Source organism: Ochotona curzoniae, unplaced genomic scaffold (assembly GCF_017591425.1).
Source record: "Ochotona curzoniae isolate NIBS_2020 unplaced genomic scaffold, NIBS_Ocur_1.0 scaffold_274, whole genome shotgun sequence".
Classification (NCBI taxonomy): Eukaryota; Metazoa; Chordata; class Mammalia; order Lagomorpha; family Ochotonidae; genus Ochotona; species Ochotona curzoniae.
This window is the reverse complement of record NW_024467101.1, coordinates 13,047,770-13,074,820: the sequence shown is the minus strand read 5'-3', so window position 1 is coordinate 13,074,820 and position 27,051 is coordinate 13,047,770. Positions and strand designations below refer to the sequence as shown.

Below are 27,051 nucleotides of genomic sequence, written 5' to 3'. Positions count from 1 at the left end.
TTAGGAACCTGTGAGACTCTGACAGGATGCTCAGAGGGAACAGTCTGCTGTATTTCCTATTTCACTGTGGTTTCTGGGCAGTCACTTTCCCAGCCCATCCCTTTGTTCTAAACTCCCTCCCTGCACGTGGGTATGTAAAAGAAGCCATCAGGGCAGGAGAACAGAGAGCCCTGGGTGTGAGTGAGGAGTGAGATGGCACTCGATCCATCTGTCCTTCTCATGAGTCTAGGCACTGACCAGGTTGTGCATGGCACCAGGGCCAGCGCCTAAAACAGAGAGAACCTGGGGTGCAGTCGCAGGCATTCCATCTGAAAACAACCGAGTTAGATGGGGCGTTGTGAGCTGCACAAGGCCAGGGAACTGGCTCCAACCACATGCGTGCCCCATTGTCCGCCCCATTGTCCTCCCCGACCACGACTTGAGCTCAGCTCCTTCTGTGACTGGTGTCAACTGATAACAAGGAGTTAGCGATGACTGTCATGGGCATTTGAGACTGGAGGAAAGCAAGGCTCAGAGAGGTCCCTGACATTTGCCCAGGCTACCCAGATGGCAAACCGCAAAGCTGGGATTTGAGATTTACACTGTGTGACTCCCTGGCTGCCTCCCAAGAGCGGTGTCCATTCTAGCGTCCAACAGGCAATGAAGGTGAGCAGAGGGGTGGAGGAACGACAAATGGGTTCTCTCTCTCTGAGCAATGGGCATCACCAGGCACGGTCCAGACAGGTGCGGCAGCCAGCTGCCACCGGGCTTCTGCTCTGAAATTCATGTGGCTGACCTACCAGGGTGGTGCATACCTCTGGGAAGGGACGGAGGGGTTTCGTATAGAGTGGCGCCTTCCCTTCCGGGCCAAGCTGGCGCTGCGTTTTTGTCGTAGAGCGCCTTCATCCTCCTCCTCCTCCTCGGGACTCTGCCTCCCGGCGCATCATCTCTCGCGCTCCTTGCCAAAGTTGTACCCTCTGGGGAGTGCAGCCTGCCTACGTTTCTGGAGGTTCCGGGGCACCGTAGGGGGCTCCAACCAGGCTTGGCGAGGGGCACTGCGGGCGCGCCCAGGGTCTCCGCCTCTTTAGGGCCCTTCGCCAAGCCCCTTTCCTCGCGTTCCCAGCTCCGCGCCGCCGCAGCGCCCCGCTCGCCACCAGGGGCCGCCCGGAAGCGGGACTCCCCGGGCGCGGGGCGGGGCGAGGGGCGGGACGCAGCGGTACCTGGGCCGGCCGGGAGTCGGGGGTGGGCACTCGGGGGACAGCGGCAATCCCCCCTCCCCCAGATCTGCACCGTCGGCCGCCGGGAGCTCAGGGCTCCGGGCGTAGAGGCTGCGCTGTCACATGGGCGGCGGCGACGGGGCCGCATTTAAGCGGCCGGGCGACGGCGCCCGCCTCCAGCGCGTCCTCGGGCTCGGCTCCCGCCGGGTGCCCCGCTCCCTGCCCGCCGGGGGGCCCGCGCCGCGCCGCACCGCGCCGCCCCCGCCGGGCCATGCGAGCGCGGGCCCCGCCGCGATGAGCTCGCACATCGCCAAAAGCGAGTCCAAGACGTCGCTGCTGAAGGCGGCGGCGGCGGCGGCGGCGAGCGGGGGCAGCCGGGCTCCCCGCCACGGCCCTGCCCGGGACCCGGGGCTGCCCGGCCGCCGGCTGACCGGCGCCTGCCCGAGTACGCCGCCGCCGTCCGGGGACCCCAGTTCACGAAGGCCCCTGTGCCGACCCGCGCCGCGGGAGGAGGGCACGCGGGGGAGCCGGCGTGGGCTCCCTCCAGCGCACTGCAGGCCCCGGGAGGCGCTGCCGGCCGCGGCGTCCCGACCTCCGCCGCCGTCGCCGCTGCCGCTGGCCCGCGGGCGGGATGGGGAGGGACGGGGGCTGTCTCCGGCGCTCGGCCTCCGGGGCTCTCCGCGAGTCCCGGGCCGCGGGGACTCGGCTCCAGCCGCCGTGTCCGAGGCAGACCCGTTCCTCCACCGGCTGCGCCCCATGCTCAGCTCCGCCTTCGGCCAGGTAAGGGCCGCGCCTCCTGCTCGCGCTCCCGGGAAAGGCGCTCGGGACCCTGCAGCGGCCGCGCATCCTCCGGGGCCCTGGGTCAAGCCTCGGCTCACCCGGTCCTTCCTGGCCCGCCTCCCTTGCGGGCGCCGCTCCGCCGCCGTGCCTGATTCAGCACCCTGTGCGCTGTCCACGTTCCGCTCCCGGGCCTCTCGCGGCGAGTCACCGTCACCCAGCCGCCCTCACACCTGCGGAACTGACCCGCCCTGGTAGGAAGCGACCTCCACGACTCCTCTGGGGATTTGCTGGGACTGAGAGGGGCGTCGGAACAGGTGGCGCCAAATCCCTCCCCTGGCCTCTGGGATGCAGCCCAAGAGGGGTGTCAAGAGAGAGAGTCAGGACACAGGACCCTGATGGGGGGCGAGCGCGAGCCGTGGCCATTACCTACGGTACTCCCAGAGGCCTGGGAAAAGTTAACAGCTTGAAAACCGTGAAGATGGGAATCAGTGTCAGAACCTGGCTCACACTGGGGCTTCCCGGTGTTTTGGGGCGGGGGCGGGGGGGATGGTCACCTGAGCGATGCCTTTAGGATGGCAGTTGGACAGTGGCTGACTGAGAGGATGTGGAATGATAGCCCCAGAATGCCAGCCTGAGTTGGAGTGCCTTCCAGGGTCAGAAAGGCCGCCATGCATTCACCAGTGGCTTCCCGGTGGCTTGGCACCTGCCCTTGAAGAGCTGGAGTGTATGTGGTTAAACCCAGGGCGACAGTCTGGGGCCAGGCCACAGCCAGGATTTCCACAGCTCCCAGTGCCGGGCACAGTGTACAGTCCTTCCTGCAGCAACCTCAGAGCGTAAACTGCAGGGGCCAGATCAGGGTACTGGTGTGGCTGGCTGCAGAAGATTGTAGTAGGCTGTGGCGTTACGAGCCGTCTCAGGCTCCTGGTTTGCCACCCTGGGTCAGAATCCCAAGGAGGCCATGCATGTGTTTGGCTTCAGATCTGTACTTTCCCTTAAAAAAAAAAAAAATTCACTACTCTGTACTGGCTGATGCCGTGGCAGTCTGACATGAAGGCGGCTGCACATGAATTCAGGTGGCATGGGGCTGCTGTGTAGTGTGAGAGGGCAGCGTGTGTATGGCTTTGTTGCTGCAGGGAGCCCTTGTTAGCTGAGTGAGCTGGAGAGAGTTCCCCGCCAGCAGAGATCTGGACGCAGAGCTGTGAGTGTGGCAGCATGTCGAGAGGAAGTGTGCGGCGGCGGCTTTGTGTGTCAGCGTGTCGGGACAACAGGGCTCTGTGAATGAGGGCCGGGGTGCACCACGAGTGCTGTGGTGGCAAGTGGGTGAGGGCAGTTCATTCGTTCGTCGGCTGTTTCCTGACCACTTGTTTTGTCCAGGCTTTTACTGCACAGTAGAGAGACTAATGAACAGGTAACATGAGTTCTCGTTCTTGAGCCTGTGGTGTGGCAGTGTGGAAGTCACACAGTCACCCATTCTCCTGCTTCTCCAGTTTGCTGGGCAGCTGACTTTCCCGTTTCTTTCCACTCTTGCAAATGGTACCTTCCTGTGCCCCATCTCAGCTCAGTGACGTGTTCTTGCCCCTCCTTTTCACCCAGCCACGAAGGGAAGGCCGTCTCCCAGCCCAGGGTTCTGAAATGTCATCGGAGCCACCCGAGTCAGGAGGCTCTGGAAGGTCCCATCAAATATTGACCAGCTCTTCCCTCCGGAAGTGCCTGCCTCCAGAGCTGCAGGCTGCTTTTCCCCAACCCTGCGTGGCAGGCTCCAGGCTTCCTGCTCCAGCAGCGACGGCCACAACAGCCCAGAGTTGGGACTTTGGTGTCAGTTGCCGTCAGTCTCCTTCTCTCTGTCCCCAGACTTCTGTCGTTAAAGACAGGATTGGAACCACCAGAAGAAATGTGAGATTCTGAATGCAACAACTTTTTTGGGTAGAATTGTCTTAGAGCAAATTAGAGCCCCTGTAAAATGTATGTGTGTAAGGGTACTTCCTCACAGCGATATATGGCTGTGTATGTACACATAAACATATATAAATGCATTTGTGTACAGGAATACACATACTTGGGTGTATACATATTTACAAATATGTATTTAAAGTTTTCCATTGGCACGTGATAATCATACGTATATGTGGATTATAGTGTGACTTAAAAAATAATTTATTCATTTTTATTTAAAAGAGAAGGAGAGACCGAGATCTTCCCTCCCCTGGTTCACTTCCCAAGTGGCTGCAGTGGCTAGAGCTGGGCCTGTCCGAAGCTGGAAGTAGGAGCTTCCTCTAAGCCTGCCATGTGTGTGCGAAGGCCCAAGCACTTAAGACATCTTCTGCTGCCTTCTGCCACTAGCAGAGAGCTGGATCAGAACTGGAGGAGCTGGGACATAAACTGATGCCTGCATGGGATGCTGGCCCCACAGACAGAAGCTTAACCTACTTATAGGATGGTGTTGGCTTCACGTTGTGACTTTTTTTTTTTAAGATTTATTTATTTTTATTTTCAAGTCAGATATACAGAGAGGAGGAGAGACAGAGATAAAGATCTTCTATTCGCCAATTCATTCCCCAAGCAGCTGCAATGGCTAGAGCTGAGCCGATCCTAAGCCAGGAGCTAGGAGCCTCCTCCAGGTCTCCCACATGGGTGCAGGGTCCCAATGCTTTGGGCCATCCTCGACTGTTTTCCCAGCCATAGGCAGGGAGCTGGATGGGAAGTGGGGCCACTGGGATTAGAACCAGAGCCCATCTGGGATCCTGGTGCGTGCAAGATGAGGACTTCAGCCACTAGGCTACTGTGCCGGGCCCACATTGTGACATTTTAATACCAGTATACAGAAAATGTATTTCCTGCTTTCCAAGTTCCATTTTTAAAATCTTAAATGACTACCTTAACCTCATTAAGTACCTTTCTTTACTGTAATATAGGCATAACCACAGTACTTCAACTTTGTGATTGAGAGACTAAGGAAGACATGGAGGTACATATTGAGGTTGGCCTTGTACTGTTAGATACCATTGTCTTTGCTCTTGTTGTTGGTTAGCTACCAGGGGCTTCAGTTTCCTGTTGGTAGCACAGGCAGTTAGGACCAGGGTTCAGGGAGGCGGTGAAGGCACCCAGACAGAACTTTGCTTTGGGGGAAACCGAAAGTGAGGTTCTCCCAGTGGCCTCCTGGAGCATCCTTCTTGCCTGCAGGGGTGTGTGTGGGTCTCAAGTCCAAGGCCTCAAGTTGGGGCTTGGATGTTAGCAGCCCTGCTACTTCCTAGCTCTATGACCTTGAGCAGAGTAGCCTCTCTCTCCTGTCTCCCTGTAATCTTGGCTTATTCATTTAGAGATGAGATTGACCAAAACCACCTTGCAGAATTGTTACGAGGCTCACACAAGACGATTATCTACATACGTGCTTCAAGGTGTGTGGTGGCAGTGAGGCACCATTCAGTAGTGTCTTAGCTGCTATTAATAGCGTGAAGGCCTAAGTGAAGACCAATGTAAGGCACGTTGAATGCTACCTGTGAGCCAGGTGAGGAAGGCTATTGAAGAACAGAGCTGGGCCCAGTGTGATAGCGTAGTGGTGAAAGTCCTCGTGTTGCACACACCGGTGTCCCATATGGGCGCTGGTTCTAATCCTGGAGGCCCCGCTTCCCATCCAGCTCCCTGCTTGTGGCCTGGGAAAGCAGTCAAGGATGGCCCAAAGCCTTGGGACCCTGCACCTGCGTGGGAGACCTGGAGGAAGTTCCTGGCTCCTGGCTTAGGATTGGCATAGCATCGGCGTTGCACTCACTTGGGGAGTGAACTATTGGACGGAAGATCTTCCTCTCTGTCTCTCCTCCTCTCTGCATATCCGCCTTTCCAAGAAAAATAAATAATTTTTTCTTTTTAAAAAAGAACAGAGCTGACCACTGCCAACCCAGCTTCTTGCTGGTATACCTGGAGAAACAATAGGCTGTGGGCTCCTGCACCCATGCAGGAGATCCGGAAGAAGGTTTTGGCTCGTTGCTGCAAGCCTGGCCAAGCCCTGGCCAACGTGGCCATTTGGGGGAATGAACCAGCAGAAGGCAAACCCCTGTGTCGTTCTCCCTTCTGTAAGTGTCTTTCAAATGAATAAATCTTTTTTTTTTTAAGAGCTGAATGCCAAAGGACCTTTGCTCGTCCTCTTGTCGTGGACAGCTAAACACGTGCCATCCAGCTGCCTGGAGAAAAGCCGTGTTGTCAGAAATTAAGTCTGAGTGACCGGGGGCTTTGAGTCCTGCAAGACTGTTTTATAGACAGGCTCTCTGCTTCTTGCTTTAACCTTGAGGGGAGACAACCCTGGCAGAGGATACAAGTGCAAATTAAAGCCACAGCTCTGCCCTGTCCTCCCATGTTCCCAGTCCTGGGGGGCATCTCCATTCCCATACCGCTTAATGGATGGCTGGATCATGGCAATTTGTTTTATTTTCTCTCATTTGAAAAACAAAGAGACAGTAATCTCCTATCCACTGGTCACTTACCCAAATACCTGCAACATCCCAGGCTAGGCCAGGCTGGAGCCAGGGGCTTGGAACTCACACTGGGACACTCCATCGGATGGCATGGACCCAAGTCCTTGAGCCATATGCCACCCGGGATATGCAATTAGCCGGAGATACGAACCGGAAGCAGACTGGTGGAATAGGACTCAGATACTTCCGATAGGGGGTGCGCGTCTCCCAAGGAGTGTGCCAAGTGTGTACTCTGGATCGTAACAGTCGATGTGCGAAGGAATGCATGGCATCACCAGCTGCTGGACTTGGGAGTTTAGTTTTGACTTAGATGGGGAGAGGGACCTTGATGGTTTGGGTCACACTAGGCCTGTGTATATTCCTCACTCCTGCCCCAGCCCAGCGCCTTTCCCCCTAGGGCCCGAGGAGGTCACTGTAGGTGATGGGGGTGGCTAGGTCAGCTGGGCAGAAGCCCTCCAGGCTGTCTACCTTCACCTCCAGCTGTTTCAAGTACTGGAGACCTGAGGAAGATCCCTACACCTTGGGGGTGTCGGGGGAAGCAACTGCTTCTCCTTATCTTATTTTCACAGCGAGTTGTGAGGGTTGGCATTACCATACCCTTTTTCAGAGTTGAGGAAACAGGCCCAGGAGAGGGGAAGTGACTGGCCTAAAGGTGACGCTGTGAGTCAACGGCAGGGCTGCAGAACAGAGCTGTTGTGTTTGTTTATCTCCAGGCACACCTGCCTGTGTGCCCCGCAGTGGCCCCTGGTCCATCGGGAAGCCACATAGCCACACGCGTCATACCCTATTGTCGGCAGTGTCATGTTACGACCCAGCCTCCCCGAGGTCCTTCTCAACTGGGCTGTCATCCAAGTTCAGATGCCCGCAATAGACCTGGTCAAAACAGAAGGTGAGCCTCCCTCCTAATCAGGAATAATCAGCAATAGGTTTATCCTTCTCATCCCCCAATCCTATTATCCCATTCCAGAACTCAAAGTATGCCTTCCAGAGACTGGGGGAGACAAGGAGGGGGGTACAAGCTGTGTGTTGAGCCTCAAGAGGGAGTTCCTACTGTTTGCCCTTCTTAAATGTCCTACTGAAGGACACTGAATCCTTGGATTATCAGATCTGAATCTCGGGGTCCCTCCTTTCCCCTAAGTCTTAAACTGGCTACCCTCCTCCCCAAAACAGGACGGGATTTCGCCAAAGTGTGTGTCACTTTTCCATTGGTTTTTCTGTCTCGTTTTTCCAAGTGTGGGTAAGCAGGTGCTGTCGGTAAGCAGGTGCTGTGCCCTAAGCTGACCTGCAGGGGGCAGTAGTCACCAGGTCTGAATCTATGTCTCGCTGAATGAATGGATGCGCTTCGAAATCAGTGCTGGAGGGTGGGCTTAGTGGCAGACAAGGTTAAGCTACCTGCATCCTATGTTGGAACGTCCTTTTGAGTCCTGGTGATTCTGCTTCTGATCCGTATTCCTGCTAATGAATCCTCAGAGGCAGCAGATGATGCCTCGCATGCTTGGGCTGCTGCCACCCATGCAGGAGACCTAGTTGGAGTTCCTGGCTCTGACTTTGGGTTGGCCCCTCCCTGGCTGTGGCAGGCATCTGGGGAGTGAATCAGTGAATGGAAGGACTTGGTATCTCTCTCCCAACTGCTCTCCCCTCCCAACCACCACCATTGCTCTGCTTTTCAAGTAAATAAGAATGAATACACATTTAAGGCTTGTGTTGGGCAGAAGAAAAGGGCCTATCCTAGATGCCTGGCCCTGTGCCAGGTCCTTTGCAGGCCTCCTCAGCTCACAGATTCCTCCCAGGAGCCCTGCAGGAGATGCTACTGGAGTCTGCATTTTATAATGGAGGAATCTGAAGCTCCTGGGAATGAACCTGCCCTCGAGGTCACAGTGCCACCAAACTGTGGCTGCAGGTCAGAATCCCCCTGGGCTGCTAAACCATGCCAGTGGCCAGAGCCCACCAAAGAAACCTACGGAATCAGAGTTCCAGGGGTGCCCTCCATTGGTCCTAGTCTACAGCCTACATTGAGAGCCTCTGCCCTGCACAGCAAGTCCACCCATTTCATTCACATGAGACCAGATCTGTGCTCGCCACCTGTCCCTCTGTGCTCCCGGGTGAGCCCCGTTTTTCCAAGCCTGTCTGCACATGGTCTGTTTTCTGTATTTTGCCTGCAAGTCTTTTTTTGATCTCCCCTTCCCCCAGAGCAAATCAAATCCCTGTCTCACATTCTCAGAGTTCTTGTGGCTCCCCTTCCTAGCATTGATGTGAAATGTTGCTAATTGTGTCATTTGCTCTTCATTATCTCTGCTCAGCCTGCTAGAGCACTTACTGCTACTCTGCCCTGAGGCAGGGCCGTGTTTATTTCGTTCTCCCACTGAATTTCCAGAGCAGGGCGTAAGGGCCTAGTACACATAAACACCGAACAGATGAGGCCTTTGTCTTCCATGTGAATAATGGCTTCTGGAGTCCCTATTCTATGTGACACATTTTTCCCCTGTACACTTTATAAATAAGATAGGGAAAGCCCCATCTCCCAGTGGAGGAAACCCGAGCTGAGGAAGGGAAGGCAGTCACAGGTCAGGAACAGGCAGAGACCAGACTGAGCTCCGGGTCTCCCGGCTCCTTCCCATTCATCAGCGTTAATTGAACTTGACCCCTGGCCCAAACCTGTTGAATGTTTCCTTCTTGCCCTGTTTCTGCGAGATGAAGCTTGAAGCAGGCATTTGTATTGGCTGCTGACTCTCCCTGCTCCAGCCCCCTGGCATCTTCCCCCACCCTCTTTCCTGTCCTTTAGGCATCCGATCCTCCCCACTCAGACTCCTCCTTCGGTTCCCAGGGAGCAGCCCCTCCTCCAGAGCTTTGGTCCAGAAAAGGCCAAAGGTGACTTCCCTGATGAATCCATTCCGTGAAAAGCCCTTGGCAAAGGAGTCTGTCTGGGCTGAAAACTCCTGGGGGTGTGCGTCAGGGCCTTGGGAGGAGACTTTCCCAAGTCTGTCTGTGGTGCCCCCTGCTGGGCAAAGCTGGTGTGGGCGAAACAGAGCCGTAGGTCTTAACTGGGACATCGGAGGCTTGAGATGAACTCACTTCCCGGCAAGAACCAGCAGGGACAAGGGACAGTCAGCGGGAAACATTCTCATCCTAGGACCTTAAAGATGGTTTTGTGCAGGGCTGCTTTTTCCTGCTTGGCTGCCCCCCAAAGATGCTGGTGATAGATCCTCACTCAGGGTTTGTCATCAGCAAAGAAGATCCACAGACCTTGCTTGGGGTGTCCCTGCCCTCACCAGTGTGCTGGCTCCATCCTTCCTGCATTGGAACCATGTCTTGGTTCTCCCTTTGCCCCCCCGCCACCCCTGCCTGAGGTGGAAAGATCTCACACTGCGCAGAGAACGGCTGTGCTGCCAGCCCCAAAGCCTCATCCCATTTGGATGGTAAGGCAAGTGTGAAAACCAGCCTGATGAAGAGGGCCACACAAGACCTCCGAGGGGTCTCAGTGCAGCAGCCAGAGCTGCCCCAGGCAATGAGGATGCATACCAGTCCAGATGACTGCTCTCTGCAAGTGATGTTTGTCTGCTGGGGAGCTTGTGTGTGCTTGTGTGTGCATGCGCACATGCAAGACCGCAAACTGTGAGGCAGCCCTGGCTTCGGGGGCCCAAACTAGCCAGCTTCTCCTTCTGGGTCTGCTGTCCTAATTCCCAGCCACAGCTGCCACACTCTGGGCTTCCCTCCCTGAGGCAAACTCCCTGCAGATTTGGGAGCACCGAGAAGAGGGGGGGTGTGGGAAGGAAAGGGGAGAGAAGCTGAGAGAGAGAGAGAGGACTCAGTTCTAATCTGATGTAGATGATCCACGAGGCTCCTCTAGCTCAGCCGCCCTCTGCCACCAGCTCTCTCCTGCTGCCTTCACCCGCCTTAAGAAAGTGCCCTGAAAGTTAAACCCAGACATGTAAACATACACACACTCAAAAAAAAAAAAATCCACCAGAAAGCAGGAGCAGGCAGACGCGTGAGAGAGCACGCACGCAAGAAAGGGCTCTGCTTGGTCCTGGAGGAACTGCAGCACAGGCAGAGGGAGGCTGGGGTTGGCAGGAACTGGCGCTGAGGCCTCTTCGCCCCCCAAGGAGCCTCCTTCATGGACCCCAGGATCCTGCCAGGGGCTGCCTCAGCTTAGGATGGGCAACTGTGTCAAGTCTCCACTGAGAAATCTCTCCAGAAAGGTATGTTTCCGGAAGTCGCCGAGCTGCGGGGCTGCGGGAACCGCGTCGTATTGCCACCTGTCCCAGAGATCTGGTCTAGAGGGGCATGTCAGCCCTTCCCGTGGGTCCTGTCCCCTGCCCCCGCCCAGTGATGCCCCTGTCATCTTCCTCTGTGTTCCAGGCTTGGAGCTGCAAAGATTGGGGAGAGAAGGGCTCTGTTTGAGATTTAGGAAAGAAGCTAGGTAACTGGAGGCTCTGGGGCCATAACATGGACAGTGTGGCCGCTTAGGATCTCAGCAGGCAGAGACCCTTGGAACTGGCAGACCCAGAAGCCCCCTTCATGCAGCACCAGCCGTATTCTTTCAGCATCCATGAGCCTATCTGGTTGGCTCCATGCTTTCAGCATTGTGGGGTCTGTTGCAGCTGCCTTCACTGCTGGTGGGTATGCTTTGGGCTTTCCCCTGCTGCCCCTGAGATGTGAAGTCTGTCCGGTGTGGGAATGGCAGGTGGAGCAGGCTGTTGAAGGGCCTGGCTGAGGAGAGAAGTCCCTAGGAGCTAGCTGAGCAGATGTGTGTGCCAGCCTTTCCTGAAGGAGTCTTGTTGGGGATTGTAGTCTCCTGCCAGAAGTCCTAAAGCAAGCAAGCATCTCTCTTCCGGGGCTGGGCTCTCATCTCCTGAGTTTGCCTTCCCCCACGTTCCACCCCTGTTGCTAACTCTGCAGTGAGGCCATGGCTGCCTGTGTTAGAAGGAAGAAGGAGCAGTAAGGACATCCTCCTCCGGGTCCTCCAGCTTCAGGCAAGGGGCTAGAGTGCCACTCAGCGGGCCCGAGTGACTCGGTCAAGGTCTCCGCAGAGCCAGCGGTGCCTTGGCCCTCAGCCCCACCCTCCATCTTGTGTTAGACTCAGCCTCTTGATTTGGGGCTCTCGGGACCTTTTCCAGTTGTTGTCTTGCTCAGCATCAAATCCCCGGCTAATCTTTGCTCTTCCTTGGATCCCTACAAGGGCCAAGTGTTTCCCCTGTGTGCCTCCCATCCCCAAGGCTGTCATCTCCTTAGCGGTGTCTTCTCTGTCAGAGATGGCCTCTACAGCCGTTGATCTGAGCCAGCAGGGAGGCCCGTGGGTGACGGGACTTGGGGAGGGGGAGCTCTGTCAGCTCTTACAGAGGTGAACTCTCCCCCACCTACTTCCACCCTCCTTCCCTTTCCCACAAAGAGCTTCAGAGTCAGAAGACTGGGGTCTCCTCTCTCCAGCCCTGTGATCTTAGGCAAATTACTTAACCTCTCTGTGTCCCATTGCCTCTTCCCTCCAGTGAGAGGTTAAGTGCCAGGCACCATGCCTGGCCTCTTGTACTCCATGGCTGTTCGTGTGATGGTCATCAAAATCCTGATTGATCCGCTATGGATTTTAGAGAGGGAGGGAGGGAGGGAGGGAGGAGGAATGGAAATAGAGGTTATGGGATAAAGTTAAAATTGCAAAGAAAAAAAGTATTGTAACTCAGTGTCACCTTTTTATACTAAGTATCTGCAATGTGTCAAACATCTCTTACCCACTAAGTATTCCTCTGGGCTGGACTCAGCAGAGCCCTCCTGAGGTCACCTGGCAGCCAGGACTGAAAAACCCTGTTCTCTATAAAATAGGAACCTGGGTTGATCATTTCTCTGCTCTTTCTTTTCTTTTCTCTTTCCTTTCCTTTTCCTTTCTTTTCTTTATTGTTTTCCTCTCCCTGTCTCAAATTCCCACTCCAGGCAGCACCCCCCACCTCCAAGCCCCATTTATTGCTCTTCCCCTGGGACCTCCCCAGCAGGGAGGACCTGGCCCTGGTGCTCTTGGCCAGGCTTGTGTTGTTAGAAAGCACTTAGGTCACGAGGCTTGCCAGCCCCTCCTGTTGCCACACCACACTCAGGAGCCGGCCAGGAGACGCTGTCAGCCCGTAGGCCGCTGGACACTTGGCATCCTGAGTGGTAGCTGGGGAACTGGAAATGGCACGAGGCAGTTTCAGGTCCTAAGTGGGGCAGGACTGGCTGTCAGGTGCCATCACTGGCCGGAAATGAACGGCAGCCTCAGGGGGCAGCTGGTGCCAGGCACTGTTACGATCAACAGAGGCAGTGGAAAATTCCCCAGCTGCCCCTGTTTTGTTCTTCCGTGCCAGCCACTTCCTCTGCCTCCTTCTCATCTCTTTCCTGATTGGCAAGTGTTCTCCCCCTTCCGCTGGAGCCAGAGTCAGTGGCACCTAGCGTCCCTTAAGTCATCTTGTTATCATCATCGTCATGATCACCGTCATCTGTTACCATCGCTGTGACAACTCTGATTACTCAGCTGTTTAAACCACGCACTGTGCAAATCACTTCATGGGCAGTGGCTCACTGATTTCTCCTGAGACTCCTCTAAGGAGACGTGGGTTTCCTCCCCATGGCACACAGAGGACTCTAGAGCATACAGAGGTAATGTGACCTGCTCAAGGTCACCCAGCAAGTAGGTGGCAGAGCCAGAATCTGTCTCCAAGATTCTGAATCTAGAAGCAACATCTGAAATCACCTCTCAGCATCTCTGCTGCCCACTGCCCCCTCCTGCCCGCAGGCTGTGCTCACTGAGAGCCAAGTCCACAGGATGGGGCCAGAAACAAAAACGGCTAGTTTTCTGCTAACATCTCCGGAGCTGCTTGCCGGTCGTTAGCCCTCTGCCTCCTCCAGGGTCTCTTCGGATTCCCACTCCTCACTGGGAAGGACTTGCTTAGTTCTGCCCAGGTGCCTCTGGATGCAACCAGGGTTCTCTGCCTCTTACCTTCTTAGGGGACATCAAACCAGAATGCTTGACCTGTCCACTATCTCTCGAGTTCTTGAGATGACCTAAAACTGACTCCCCCACCCTCTCAGTCCTCCCACCAACCTGGAGCCCCAGGGCTGACTTCCTTGGTTTCGCATCTTCCTTGCTGCTCTTGGCCTCATGTCTGAATCACTGCTTCCCACCGAAGGGCCACGAAGCTGTTGCTCCTTGCTAGGCCTGGAAGGTGCTGGTGGGGGTGGGGGGACTGGAAGGCATGAGGGGCCAGGGGAGTGTGCTTAGCATTGTACTTCTAGCCTGACAGGATAGGTTACTCATTTGTCTTGGCATCTTCTAGGTGTTGGAATCCTGTGATATGGGAGAGGCCTGTAAGAAATAGAGTAAGTGGGATGGAAGATCAGGTGCACAACTCTAAGCTTCTCAGCTGAGCTTGTCCTTGAAAAAGTTGTGCAAATCGCCACTTCTCGGGAGGTTTCCAGTTCAGAACTGAGAGCTGACCATCTGTTCTTGGTCTAGAAAGGCAGCAGAAGGCTGGGGGTCGACCTGAGTGCTGTGTTCAGAGGCTGCTGTTGTCCTAAGGGGAAGGTCTGAGGGCAGAGCTGACTTTTTATAGCCGCATGGGAACCTGCAGGGAGAAGCAGAGGTTGCCTCGGGCCTGGGAGCACAGCTATATTCGGTGAGCAGGAGGAGGCCCCTGCCTCAGCCTCTGGAGGGGTCCAGCAGGCCAGGCCGGGCAGGGAGCCAGGGAGGGCAGGAGGGAAGAACAGGAGAACTGGGAAAACAGTGTGTCTAGTCTTGGAGAGGTTACAAATGGGAGGGGGGCTCCCAACCACAACCTGTGTCTTCTTCCCCACTGTGCTTCACAGCAGATCCTACCACTCTGTGCTGGAGTTAAGCAGTGTTGCTCTTTCAGAAGGGCACATGGTCCCCAGTCTGCTTGCTTGGCTGTGTCAGCCGTGGCACCTGCCTTTGCAACCTCCAGGGAGTGCTAGCTCTGATTTCACGCATGGTCTTCCAACCAGGATCCACTTAGGAGAGGATCAGAGACCCTTGGGAAGCTGGGAAACAGGACTTAGCCCCAAGGATGGAGCGGAGATATTGGGAGCATTTTAGAACAAGGCAACATCTCAAGGGGCTCTGATTGAGCATTTTCCATTGGTTAGAGTGGAAACCTCCCCACTCCCTGCCTCCCCTGACCCATCTGGTTGTGTGTGTGTGTGTGTGTGTGTGCACATGTTCCACCCTGGTCTCCCAGTCAAGGATTGGAGAACACGTCTGCTGGACCAATTGGATACCTGTCCTTGTGCATCTCAAGGCCTCTCTGAACCTCACCAATTGAAACTCAAGGAATTTCTCTTAAGAAGAGTCCCCTTGACCCAGGAGCCAGGTCAAAGAGGAGCCCATCAGCCAGAGAGGTGACTCCCTACTTCTCTCTTGTATTTGCTCGGTGCTGGCTGAAGATGCGCCAGGAAGAGACAAGCAGCTATATGGTGGTACAGACGAGCGAGGAGGGACTGGCAACCAGTGACGATCTCCCAGGACCACTCCTGATGCTGGCCCAGAATTGTGCAGTCATGCACAACCTGCTGGGCCCCGCCTGCATTTTCCTGCGCAAGGGCTTCGCCGAGAACAGGCAGCCTGTACGTAAGTTGGCCCAGTGGAGCCTGCTGGACTTGGCTTCACCAGGCAAGAGGAGGTGCTGGGAAGAAAAAGGGGTTCTGTGCACAGCAGCTCACCCCCCCCCCAGTAGATACATGTCAAACCCCCAACTGGGGAGGTCTGGTCTCTGAGTTTTCCCACTCACGGCTGCAAACTGTGGTAAGTCCACATCTGCCAGCAGGAAATAACAACAGGTCCATTTTTACTGAGTCCTGACTGCATGCCAGGCACTGGGCTGAGTGTGCTGGTGGGTTGCCTCCTTGATGCTCCAGAGCAAGCCCAAGAGGTAGGTATTTATTATGCCCATTCTACAGAAAGGAGTGCAGTCAAAGGAAGGCTCATAGGTTCGGGTAACAGGTAGTACCAGGTAGGAACAGGATCCAAACTGTAGAACCTACTATGCTGATGGAAATATTGTAACACCTGTACGGTGGACATGAGGCACATGTGACCAACAGTCACTTGAAATGTGGCTAGTGCAACTACGGAAGTGGGGTTAGTGATGTTATCTCATTCTATTTCAAATTTAAGGAGCACAGGGAGGTGTGTGATAAGGATGGTGCTGCAGACAAGAACATCTGCATTTATCAAATAGTAGGTGTCAACACTTAGCATCCCCTGCTTCATGAGTGACAGCAGAGGCCTTGCAAGATGGGTACTGGTATTTAAACCCATTTTGTGGATCAGGAAACTTTAGCTTAGAAGACAGAAGTGATCTGCCTGATGTCCCACCACTGGAAAGCAGATCTGGGCTCTCTTCTGCTGTAAAGCCCCCAATGTTTCCCCCAGCCAAATCATTTGGGGGAAATTGCCACCAGACCTCCTGAGTCAGCATCCGCAGCTGCCCTGTGCTATTGGTGACCATCCATGCTGTCCTCCCCTGCCTAGCGTGCATGGTTCTGCTACTCAGTGGGAGGAAGGGTGTGATTTGGGGACCAGCCAGGGCTCAGCAGTCCAGCTTGGCCCGCAGGCACACTGGGAAAGGCTGCTGGCTGCTTGCTGGGCTCTGACTATGCCAGTAAGAGTTTGGGGGATGGTGGGGAGGAGCACAGTACGCGTGTGCAGTGCTGTTCTTTGCAGGCCTGCAGGATGGGGTGCTGAAGAAGGCGCAAGCACTTGGAGCCTGTCAGATGGGGGAGGGCTTATTATAGCAAAACAGTAGCTGGGCCTAATGCATGCACTGGGTGCAGATGAATGCCTTCTTGTTCACTCAGTCCTCCAGCCCCAGATTCCCCATCTGCAGGTAAAACCAACTGCAGATCCAAAATATTTGAAAGCAAAGTGTATTGCATCTATACCGAACACAGACATGTTTTTCTTGCCATGATTCCCTAAACAGCACAGTGCAACTATTTGCATGGCATTTACATTGTGTTAGGGATTATAAATAATCTAGAGGTGATTTAAAGTATGTAGGAGGATGTGCGCTGATTCTTTGCAAGTACTACATTTTTTTCCCATGTGGGACTTGAACATCCGTGGATGTGCTAACTGCAGGGCCCCAGAACTGACCTCCCACCCCCCATGAATACCAAGGGACTGCTGTGTTCATTCACTTACTCACTTTCCCTTATTGGCAGAGAGACATGTGACAAACCAAGTCCTTTTTGGTCACCTAAGGGTATCTAGGAGCACAGGAGGCTGCCATGCTGCAGTGGAAATAGACCCCGACCTCCATGCCATGAGTCTCCTTGTTTTTTCTGTTATTATATTTTTAAGATTATTTTTGTCAGAAAGGCATATTTTACAGAGAGAAGAAGATACAAAGAGAACTATCTTCCATTTGCTGGTTCACTCCCCAAGTAGCTGCAAGGGCTTGTGCTGAGCCAACCAGAAACCAGGAGCCAGGAGCTTCTAGGAGGTCTCCCATACAGCTGTAAGGGCCCAAGGACTTGGGCCGTCTTACACTGCTTTCCCAGGCCACAAGCAGGGAGCTGGATGGGAAGTGGAGCAACTGGGACATGAACTGGTGCCCATATGGTATGCCAGTTCATGTAAGGTGAGGATTTAGTCACTAGGCTATTGTGTCAGGCTCTGATATTAAAAAAGAAGAAGAGGAAGATGAAAAAGAAGAATATTTATTTGTTTCTATTGGAAAGGCAGATTTACAGAGACAAGGACAAACAGAGAGAAAGATCTTTTATCCACTGTTTTACTTGTTACAATGGCCGGAGCTGAGCTGATAGAGTCAGGAGCCAGAAACTTCTGGGTCTCCTCTGCTGGTGCCGGATTCCAAGGCATTGGGCCATTCTCTACTGCTTTTCTAAATCATAAGCAGGGAGCTGGATGGGAAGTGGAGCAGCCAGGATAAGAACCGGCATCCAAATGGAATGTTGGTCTAGCATGTGATTTAACCAATTAAACCATCACAGCGGCCCGCATTTATTCATTTTATCTTGTTGAGAAGCCAACACTAACACACACAGAGAAAGACGGTACCAGTCCTCTACTTCCCAAATGCCCACAGCAACCGGGCCTAGGCCGGGCTGAAGCCTTGAGCCAAGAACTCCAGCTAGGTCTCCCATGTGGCTGACAGAAATCCAACCACTTGAGCCATTGGCCACTGCCTCCCTGGGTGCCCATTAGCAGGAAGCCAGAATCAGGAGCCGGGGCTTGGATCCAGGCAGGCACTTCAGTACAGGATGTGGGGACATCTTACTGGCTGCACCAAACACCTGCCCCTGGTGAACTTTCTGAGCCGAAGTCCACACACAGAAAAGTGTTCAAGGAGCTCCTCCCATGAAAGGTCACTTGCAGGAACAAGGAGCTCATGGCCTGCTTTTTCCAAGGTCACACACAGTCTCAGTACTGTCTGACCAGGTGTAGCCCCCTCTTAGTTCCTGCTGCTGTGCGCCAGGTCGTCCCAGGAGATATCGTTCTGTGGTTCCCCTCCCCTTCCGGACTCGCTCCAGATTTACAGTGCTGGTGTCCCTCGCCCTGGGACAGAATGGGTGGGCAGTTGCCCGTTTTCCTGCCCTGGTGCTCTTGACTGGGACAGGCTGTGTACAGTATATGCAGCCAAGATGCCTCATGCTCCCTGGGGCATGCCCGCTGCCTGTGAGCCTGACAGTGTGCCTACACCTGAGTTTCCTCAGGGTGGGCACACCTGCTTCCAGCACTCCCTGACCAAAGGCCAAGGGCTGGAACACTGTGTCCAGTGTGGAAGCCCTTGATGAAACTGGCTCATGTGGGCACTGAATCCATTCTGGGCCAGTTTGCCTCCTTCTGAGCTGGCCTAGGGTGATGGTGACCCCACCGACTCTGACCTGCTCTCCAGAGATTCCACCAGTGTCTTGTCTGATGCCTAGACCCAGGCTTCCTAGCCTCCCCAAGGAGTCCTGGGTCCTGTGGGCAGCTGGAGATATATGCTCTGGACCCTGGCAGCAGCCGAGGCATGGTGGCCCCCAGGGTCCTGTACTGACTGGAGAGTATGTAGGGGTGGGAATCAAACTGGGGAAGACTGGATGGTGCCCAGGAAGCAGGCCTGAATGCAAGTTCTGCCTCAGCATCTCCAGGCTCTTCCCAGCTGCTTCCTTCATCTGCCGCTACATGTTCAATACCTGCTTTCTGGCCCACCTCACTCCTCTTTGCCCTCTTCTCTCTGTCCTGACCTCCCCGACCCTGTTTTATTTACAGGCTTTGTATCCAGGTCAGCCGTGTTCCCCAGCCCACTGGGTCTGGAATGAGGTCCTGGAAGTCCACTGTTCTTGTGCTCAGGCTGGGTGTGGCTGCTGGGTCCTTGGGGTATTCTCTTGTCAGTGACTCCAGAGTTTCTGTGTTGATGGGATATGGGGACCTGCACCTTTTCTCCCTCAAGGACGTGATCCAGATCACCCCTTCTGCATCCTCCCCCTGCCTCCACCCAGTGCCTACTATCCCTTGGGTGGCCCCCAGAGGATGGGCACTCTGTGACTTCCAGGTCCTCTGCTGCTGCTAACAGGACATGTTCTCTTGTTTCCAGGACAGGTCACTGCGACCAGAGGAAATTGAAGGTAAAATCTGGTCCCTGGGAGAAAGGGCCGCTCAGCCTTCTAGGAAGGCATGAGAGGGGGTTGGTGGGCAGAATGGCCAAGGTCCCGGTGGCCCCTGGAGCAGGGAAGCTTGAGAAGCCGTGCAGGTCTTCACCCTAACCACAGCACCTTTGTCCACTGCCCCAGAGCTCCGAGAGGCCTTCCGAGAATTCGATAAGGACAAGGACGGCTACATCAACTGCCGGGACCTGGGCAACTGCATGCGCACCATGGGCTACATGCCCACCGAGATGGAGCTCATTGAGTTGTCGCAGCAGATTAACATGAACTGTGAGTCTCTCTACAGTACTTACCCTGCCCTTCTGGCCCTGGTCTCTAGAGTCCTTGGCACTCAGACATGCCTGGCTTCCAGTTCTGTGCCCACCCCTCCCAAACCCTGTGGCCTGGTGCAAACCGCTTACCCTCTCTGGGTTTGCTCGTCTGTGTGGTGAGGGTTGCCATGGGGAGTGGAACCCAGAAAGTCAGTGAGGCACAGGTGTGGAGCAGCCTGGTAGTGGCCTCCCAGCAACAAGAGGATGTACATTGCTGTTATTTAGGTCTTCTCTGTCTTAGCTTGAGTTTCCGTCAGGCAAGTGGAGATAGTGCATTGGCAGGAAGTGAGGACCCGAGACTGGGAAGGAGAGAAGTCCAAATAGGGATCTCTCCTGCCAGCTGGCACTGCAGGAGCTAGAGTCCTGCTGGGGAACTAAAGAAGCTGGTATGGAGGTGCCCTCCTCTAAATTATACCACAACCTCTACATCTTTGGGCAGGCTGCTTAAAAAGAAAAGAGGTTTGTTTTGGTCCACAGTTCTAGAGGCTCAAGGGCTCCCATCTAGTGACGGCTTTCTGCTGGTGGAGTCCTGTGCCTGGGTGGCACATACGTCTACATGGCAAGAGACAGGCCGTCATGGGTGTCTTTTATTATTTTCTTCCCATGGGTCTCTGTATCTGGTCTCTCTTTGCTTAGAAAGCCACCAGGATTCAATCAGGGGCCTCGCTCTCATGACCGTATTATTCCTAGTCAGTTCTTTTTAAAAAATTTTTATGCTACAGTTCCATAAGCTCTGGGATTCCCCTTCCCCCCTTCACAAGTCCCTCCCCTCCACCAATTCTTCCCATATTATTACAGTGGTCATAGTCCTTCATTAACAGTCCTAAGTCCATCATTCTTCTCTTTAAGTGTATCCTGACATTGTAGGTATGGACAGCTGTGGAAAGTCCATCATCCTATTGTTAAGATATATTTGACAATTTCATTGGGAGTCCATCTTTGATTTGGAAGTAGAGATGCATCTTCATATCTTCACATCTGGATATGATAGTCACATTTACATAGTCACTATATACCTGTTAAATGAAAAGCCATAAAACAAAATCAACAATAGGAAGAAAAATGGGACATTTGCAACAGCGTGAAGTTAAATAACATACTACTGAGTAATCAATGTGTCGCTGAAGAAATGAAAAAGAAAAAAAAAACCTTGAAGCAAATGATGCTACTGTGTGACCTGTGAGTCACTGAAGAAATTAATAAGAAAAATATTTTGAGGAAATGAAAACAAAAGCAAAAATATTAAAACCCATAAGATGTAGGTAGCAAAAGCTATTGAAAAGGTTATTGATCTTATATTTTGCATGAAGGTTGCCTTATATCTGAAAGAACATATGATATTTGTCTTTTTGGGATTGACTTATTTCACTGAGCATAATGGTCTCTAGTTGGGACCATTTGGATGCAAATGGTAGAATTTCATTCTTTACAATGGCTAAGATGAAATAGATATACCCTGGAATAGATGTACTACAGCTTCTTTGTCTACTCCTCTTTCGGTGGGCATTTGGGTTGTTTCTATGTCTTTGCTATTGTAGTTTGTGCTGTTGTAAATATAGGATGACAGATTCCTTTCTCATATGCACATTTCACTTCCTTTCAATATATTCTCAGAAGTGGGATAGCTGGGTCCTAATCATTTCTCACAGAGGCCCCACCTCTAAACCTCAGGGTTGGATTACATTTCCACCTTCTTAATGCCTCACAGTGAGAATTGCATTCCAACACATGAAGCCTCAAACTATGTCCAAACATACCAACCCCCAACTTCTGGCACTTGGTGCTTAACAGCCATTGTGAGTAAGCAGTGGACTACCAGTTATCCAGCCCCCCCCACCTCCTGAGTGAGCTTCTACTGGCATAAGATGGACAAGGACTGGCACATATAGACCAGGCACTGGTAACATGTGCTTCCCCACCTTTCTCTGAGGGTGTTTCTGTCTTCCTATCTTAGTGATCTTTGCCTATCCATGTTCCTTCTTCGCATCCCATCTCCCCTTATTGATCCCTTAGTTTATTCCCTTACTAAAAACTGACTACTCTCCTGAGCCACTCTTTGATCACCCACCTGCCCTTGGCTACGTTTCTGTCCTCATATGGCCCTTGGTTATATCCTGGACCTCGTGGCCAGCAGAGCACAGTGGCCAGGCATTCCCCTCACTTGCCTAGTTGGAGATGGGGAATGGGTGTACTGAGGATGATCTAACCCTTTGCTCTTCCAGTGGGTGGCCATGTGGATTTTGATGACTTTGTGGAATTAATGGGCCCTAAACTTCTGGCAGAGACAGCAGACATGATTGGAGTAAAGGAGCTTCGAGACGCTTTCCGAGAGGTGAGGGGTGGCCAGTGGTGGGCAGGAGCGAGAAGACTATCAGACGCTCCTCTCCAGGGTGGCCTCTTGAGAAGAAACATGCGCCCCAAGTTCCAACCCAGGGAGGCAACTCGGGCAGGAGAAGGGCTTCTGGGGCTGGGGGCACAGTGACTCCTGAGAAGGAGCTCAGCCTTGGGATTTGCTGTTGCCATGGGGTCCATCGCCTCATTGTCTCCCAATTCCCACCCTGCTTCCTTCCTGCCCACTCTAGTTTGACACTAATGGTGATGGAGAAATAAGCACCAGTGAATTACGAGAGGCCATGAGGAAGCTCCTGGGTCATCAGGTGGGACACCGAGACATAGAAGAAATTATTCGAGATGTGGATCTCAATGGGGATGGACGAGTGGACTTTGAAGGTAGGAGGGGCTTGAGGGTGGAAGAGAAGCAATCCAGTAACGACCATCTACAGATCCCTCCAACCATGACTTTCATGCCGTCATTAACCCAACCCAGCCTTTTGTTCTTCAGTCCCTCCAACATGATCCCTCCATCCATGTACCCATCTAATCCACCCTCCATCTCTATATTCGTTAATCTGTCCATCCATGCTTCACCCATCCATCCACCCACCCATTTTCCATATCTGTCTCATTTGTCCAGATACCTTTTAATCCATTCCACTGTCTATAGACGATCATCCATACGATAATGTATCCGTTTATGCCTGTATCTTGTCTTCTAGATATTCCCCATCATTCATTTAAGCCTCCGTGTACACTTCTCTGTGTACATCCATCTGCGTTGCTGTATTCATGCAAGTAAATACGTCCATCCATGTGCACTCCTACCCGTAGCATACTTCCATTGATCTACGATGTTTCCTTTCAATCATTTCCTCATCTTCATCCATCCACACATGCACGCAGACATCCACCCATCCCTGTGTCTGTCTTCTCCATGCATCTCTTTCCACCTGTCTACCCACTCATACATCCACTCATGATAGCTATCTTCTGAAACCTCATTCTTCAACCTGAACAACAAGTCCTTGACATGTGACACAGCTCACCTTCACAGCCACAGCCTCTACTGTTCCATTACTCCCTCTCTGCCTAGATAATTGCAATCCATGAACCTGTTAAGCTTTATTTAAAAATATTTAACTTATGGTATTTATTTGAGAAAAGCAGAGGGGTTGATGAAAGGAGTGGCAGAAGGAGGGAGAAAGAAAAAGGCAGCGTTCTCACCTACCTTATCACTTTCCAAATGCCTACAACTGCTGGAGCTAGGCCAGGCCACAGCTGGCACTTGGGAACTCAGTCCAGAACTCTCACATGAACCCCAGGAATCCAAGTACTTGAGACATCACTGGCTGTCTCTTTGCCTTCCTGCAGTAACAAGAAGCTCAAATCTGGGATACAGCCAGGAATCAAACCCAGACACTCCAGTATGGAATACAAGTGTCTTAGCCCCTGAGCAGGATGCCCACACTTGCCATCATGCTTTTCATTGTATTTATTTATTTTTTTTTGAAAATGATTTATTTTTATTTTTCTCAGAAAGGCAGATTTATAGAAAGAAGGGGAGATCAAGATCTTCCAACCTCTGCTGGTTCACTCCCCAAATGTCTACAACAGCTAGAGCTGAGCCAATCAGAAGCCAGGAGCTTCTTCTGAGTCTCTTACATGGACACAGAGTCCTAAAGATTATGCTTTCTAGGCCATATGCAGGGAGCTGGATGTGAAGTGGAGCAGGCAGGACATGAACCGACACCTATATGGAATGCCAGACCCACAGACAGTAGTTTATCCTACACACCATGACACCATGTATTGTATTTTTCACTTATTGTATTTTTCACTTGGGCTAAATTCTTTTCTTTTTTTAAAGAAGCATTTTTTTAAAAAAAGTGTGTTAGAAAGTGAGAGAGACGAGCTCTCATGTACTACTCTACTCCCCAAATATCCACAGTATTTCCTGGCTGGGAACAAAGCCAGGAGCTGTGAACTCGGTTCAGGTCTCCCACATGAATGGCAGGGATCCACATACTTGAACCATCAAAACTGCATCCCAGAGTGTACATTAACAGGAAGCTGGAATCAAGCCTGAATGGGTATTGAACTCAGGCACTTCATTGTGAGCCCCAGGCATCTTAGCCACTAGGCTAAATGCCCCCTCTGGGCTGAACTGTGTTCATCCTTCAAGACCTGGTAGTGGGACCTCTTCATCCAGCTCTTCTTTTATGGTTCCTCAAATTGAACCTGCTTCTGGGAGTATGGGGTGCTCTCACAACAACTCAGGTTCACCCCTGCTCCTCCCCTTGGCACCCAAGTGCTGGTTGTCATTGTCCATCAAGAAGGAATGATTGGTGGTAGCACAGGACTCCCTGGGGCACTGATGTGGTAGGTAGATGCTGGGGTGCACCTGTTTAGACTGTGTACCAAGAGTAAACTCCATATTGGGGACTTGGCGTGACAGCACTATAGCTTTATCAGTTGTAGCAAATGTACCACTCTGACGCAGGATGTTGGTGGGGGAGGCCATACATGTGTTGAGAAAACCTATATGGGAAACCTCTGTCCTTCTATTCAGCTTTGCTGTGAGTCTGGAACTGAAGCTGAGTTCGGGGCAAGAGAGAAAGAGCAGCGAGAAGGGTGTGTTGAGGGGTGGGAGCACAGAGACAGTGAACATCAAGGATGCAGCTGATTGGTTATTTGGATCAGGTCAGGTAGGGCCTTGGGGCCACAGCAGAACTCCATGTGATCTGCAGGGAGCCGTGCAGGCTTCAGCAGAAGTCCCATACGTGGATGAGCAGAGGGTTGAAAGGGACCAGATGGTACTGGGGATAGGGGCCTAGAAGCAGGATCCTGGGCTGGCCCCGACTGCTGCTGTCTTCCATGCAGAGTTTGTCCGGATGATGTCCCGCTGAGGCCGCCAGGGCCCCTCCAGGACTGCCAAGCTCCCACAGGTGGGGAGGAGAGAAGCCAGAGCACGCCGCACCCCGCTGTAGCCGCCAAGAGCCCAGGATGAACTCGCGGATGGGGCCTGCCTGCACCCCGGGGGAGGTGCCCACCCCGGAACCCCACCCCTCCGCACTGTGAAAGACTCACAACTCCTGCAACTGGAAAGGGAGGCGCCCGCCGAGGAGGAGGCCACAGTGCCAAGCCGGCAGAGTCGTGCCAGGCGCCAAGTGCCATGTGCCCAGCCGTGGCTGGCTGGGTGGGCCAGGGAGCCCGCCAGCAGACCCCACACAGCATGTCTGCCCCGGGGCAGAGCCTCTTGTTGCCCTCCTCAGCTCTGTGCCCGTCCCAGCTCGCCTCAAAACTAATAAAGTATTTCCAAGAGAACAACAGCCCAGGTGGTCTCTGCTTCTTGGGCCTGGTTAGGGTGGGCAACCATATCCTGAGCACTAGCTGTGTGCCCAGGAGCATCTGGACACTCCAGCATGCTGCCTGCACTCATGGAGTACCTGTTTGATACCCAGGGGCTTCCGTTCTCACCCCATAGGCCAGAAGCTGCTACTTTGAGCTGAAAGGAAGATGGAAGAATATGACGGTTTAGCCAAGAACACAGCTGCCCCACGTGGTGTGATCGGGGTCTCCAAGAAGAGGACAGTGGCTGTGAGGTGAGCACTTCCTATTTGTAGGAATTTTCCTGCTGGTCAGGGAGACGGACATGAAGTAGACACATCTGTGTGTGATGGCAGACAGTGACACTGCTGCTAAACATAGGAACCTGCAACCGACATGAAGGGGACATTGAGGAGGGCTCTCCTGAGGAAATGAGGACAGGCATATGGCCCCAGAGGAAATCCCAATTTGCAAGACAGGTGTGGAAACAGCTGCCACCCTCCTTGCCTCCTGGGAAGCAGGGTGGAGGGGTGCATAAGACCCTAGCATGGCATATGGCCTTGGGCCAGTCATGTTGCATCCCTAAACCTCAGCATTCTCATACATCATGTGGGGATAAGGAAGAAGGGAGTTAGTGCCCAGGGGGAGTGTCCTTGGCATTGATAAAGGGGCTGTCACTTATAGACTACAGCGGATTTGTGCAAGGCAGCAATATGGAACAAGTTCGTTGCCACTGCAGTTGATCCCTTTAGTGGAAGGGTTGCAGGAATACAGAGTCCATCATGGCACGCGTGGGTCTTGGAGTACACATGAGCAGGTGTGCCAGGTGGTCCACGACCCCCAAGTCACCAGTGCTTTGCATTAGGTGTCGGGATCCCCTGGATGATTCTGAACACTGCAGGGATTCAGATTCTGCATATAGCATGGGGTCCAGGCTTTTGCATCTCTAACAACCCAAAGGATGTTCTGCCAGGCATGGGCCATTGGCTGAATCACTGCACACCTGTGGGAGGCAGGTGCATTTCTGAGGTGAGAGATGGAACTGGGAAGGGAGGTGGAACATGCCTGTCCCCTCTACTGCAACAGGAGGAGGAGGATTCTCATTCTCAGACCAGGCAAGAGTGTGTGGGCCCCAGCCAGCAGCTGGGGTAATCCCCAGCTAGCAAGGCTGGGAGCTCCAGACTCACTTGAATAATCCAATTCTCAGACTAAGCCCTTGGCTCTGTGCCTCGCTAGGCAGGCCTGCAGCCCTGCCTGCCCCCATGCCAGCTTAGTTCTGCCTAGTGAGTCCACAGCCACACCGTTTTGGGGATACAAAGGATGTAGTGGGCAGTTTGCCAAAAGAGAGCGCTCCTGTGGGCATCTCTGTCACCTGGCGGAGAAGGCCTGAGGGTACCACCGGGACAGGGGAGAAGATGAGGTGACAAAGATGCCTCTGATCCTGCTGTGTGGCCTCTTGAAGTCACAGACACAGCCGCTATCATGAAGGGCTGGCAGGTCCTGCCAAAGCACTCTTCAGAAGAGACAGTGCTTTGGGCAGAGAAGCCTGAAGTCTGGCCCTCTGCCTTCTTGGGATGCCAAAATGGGAAGGTCTTCTCTTGAACGGGGCTTGTGTTCCAGGGGTTCCTAGTAAGTTACTTGAAGGAAGAGTTAAGTGACTTCAAGAACCAAGATGTGCCTTGGTAAGGGGGACTTTTCACTGTGGCCTGCTGTAGTTTCATCAATACCTCCCCAAAGGCAGGTGTTTGGCCTAGCAGTTAGAACTCCTGTTAATGCAACTGCCAAAATGCCTATATCCTGCCTCACAGGTTCTGGGCTTGATGCCTGTCTGTGGCTTCCTGCTCAAGTGCACCCTGGGAGGCAGAAGTGAGGGCTGAAGTAGCTGGGTTCTGCCAGTCACATGGGAGATCCGGATTGAGCTCTCAGCTCCAGCTGGGGACCATTGCAGGCACATGGGGAGTGAACCAACAGATGGAAGCTTGCTCT

At 53.3% G+C, this 27,051-nt stretch overlaps 1 protein-coding gene across 3 annotated transcripts; it reads left to right on the top strand.

The window, feature by feature from the left end:
- Positions 1-1,259: 1,259 nt before the first annotated feature.
- Positions 1,260-25,060, top strand: CABP1 (calcium binding protein 1). 3 transcript variants are annotated; one of them, XM_041003711.1, is made up of 8 exons: positions 7,169-7,179; positions 10,312-10,641; positions 14,861-15,040; positions 19,021-19,051; positions 19,217-19,360; positions 21,624-21,733; positions 21,984-22,131; positions 24,619-25,060. In XM_041003711.1, the coding sequence occupies exons 2-8, from the start codon at positions 10,597-10,599 to the stop codon at positions 24,642-24,644; spliced, it is 684 nt and encodes a 227-aa protein (XP_040859645.1). In that variant the 5' UTR covers positions 7,169-7,179; positions 10,312-10,596; the 3' UTR covers positions 24,645-25,060. The 3 variants fall into 3 exon arrangements, with proteins under 3 accessions (XP_040859644.1, XP_040859645.1, XP_040859646.1); XM_041003712.1 differs by lacking the exon at positions 14,861-15,040; XM_041003710.1 differs by lacking the exons at positions 7,169-7,179; positions 10,312-10,641; positions 14,861-15,040 and adding an exon at positions 1,260-1,976.
- Positions 25,061-27,051: the final 1,991 nt, after the last annotated feature.

What these genes read in the sequence shown, in the direction of transcription:
- CABP1 (XM_041003710.1), top strand. Translation starts at nt 1,320, where the DNA reads ATGGGCGGCGGCGACGGGGCCGCATTTAAGCGGCCGGGCGACGGCGCC. An exon ending in GCGACCAGAGGAAATTGAAG is followed by an intron (nt 19,052 to 19,216) that starts GTAAAATCTGGT and finishes CCACTGCCCCAG; the next exon opens with AGCTCCGAGAGGCCTTCCGA. An exon ending in TTCGAGACGCTTTCCGAGAG is followed by an intron (nt 21,734 to 21,983) that starts GTGAGGGGTGGC and finishes TGCCCACTCTAG; the next exon opens with TTTGACACTAATGGTGATGG.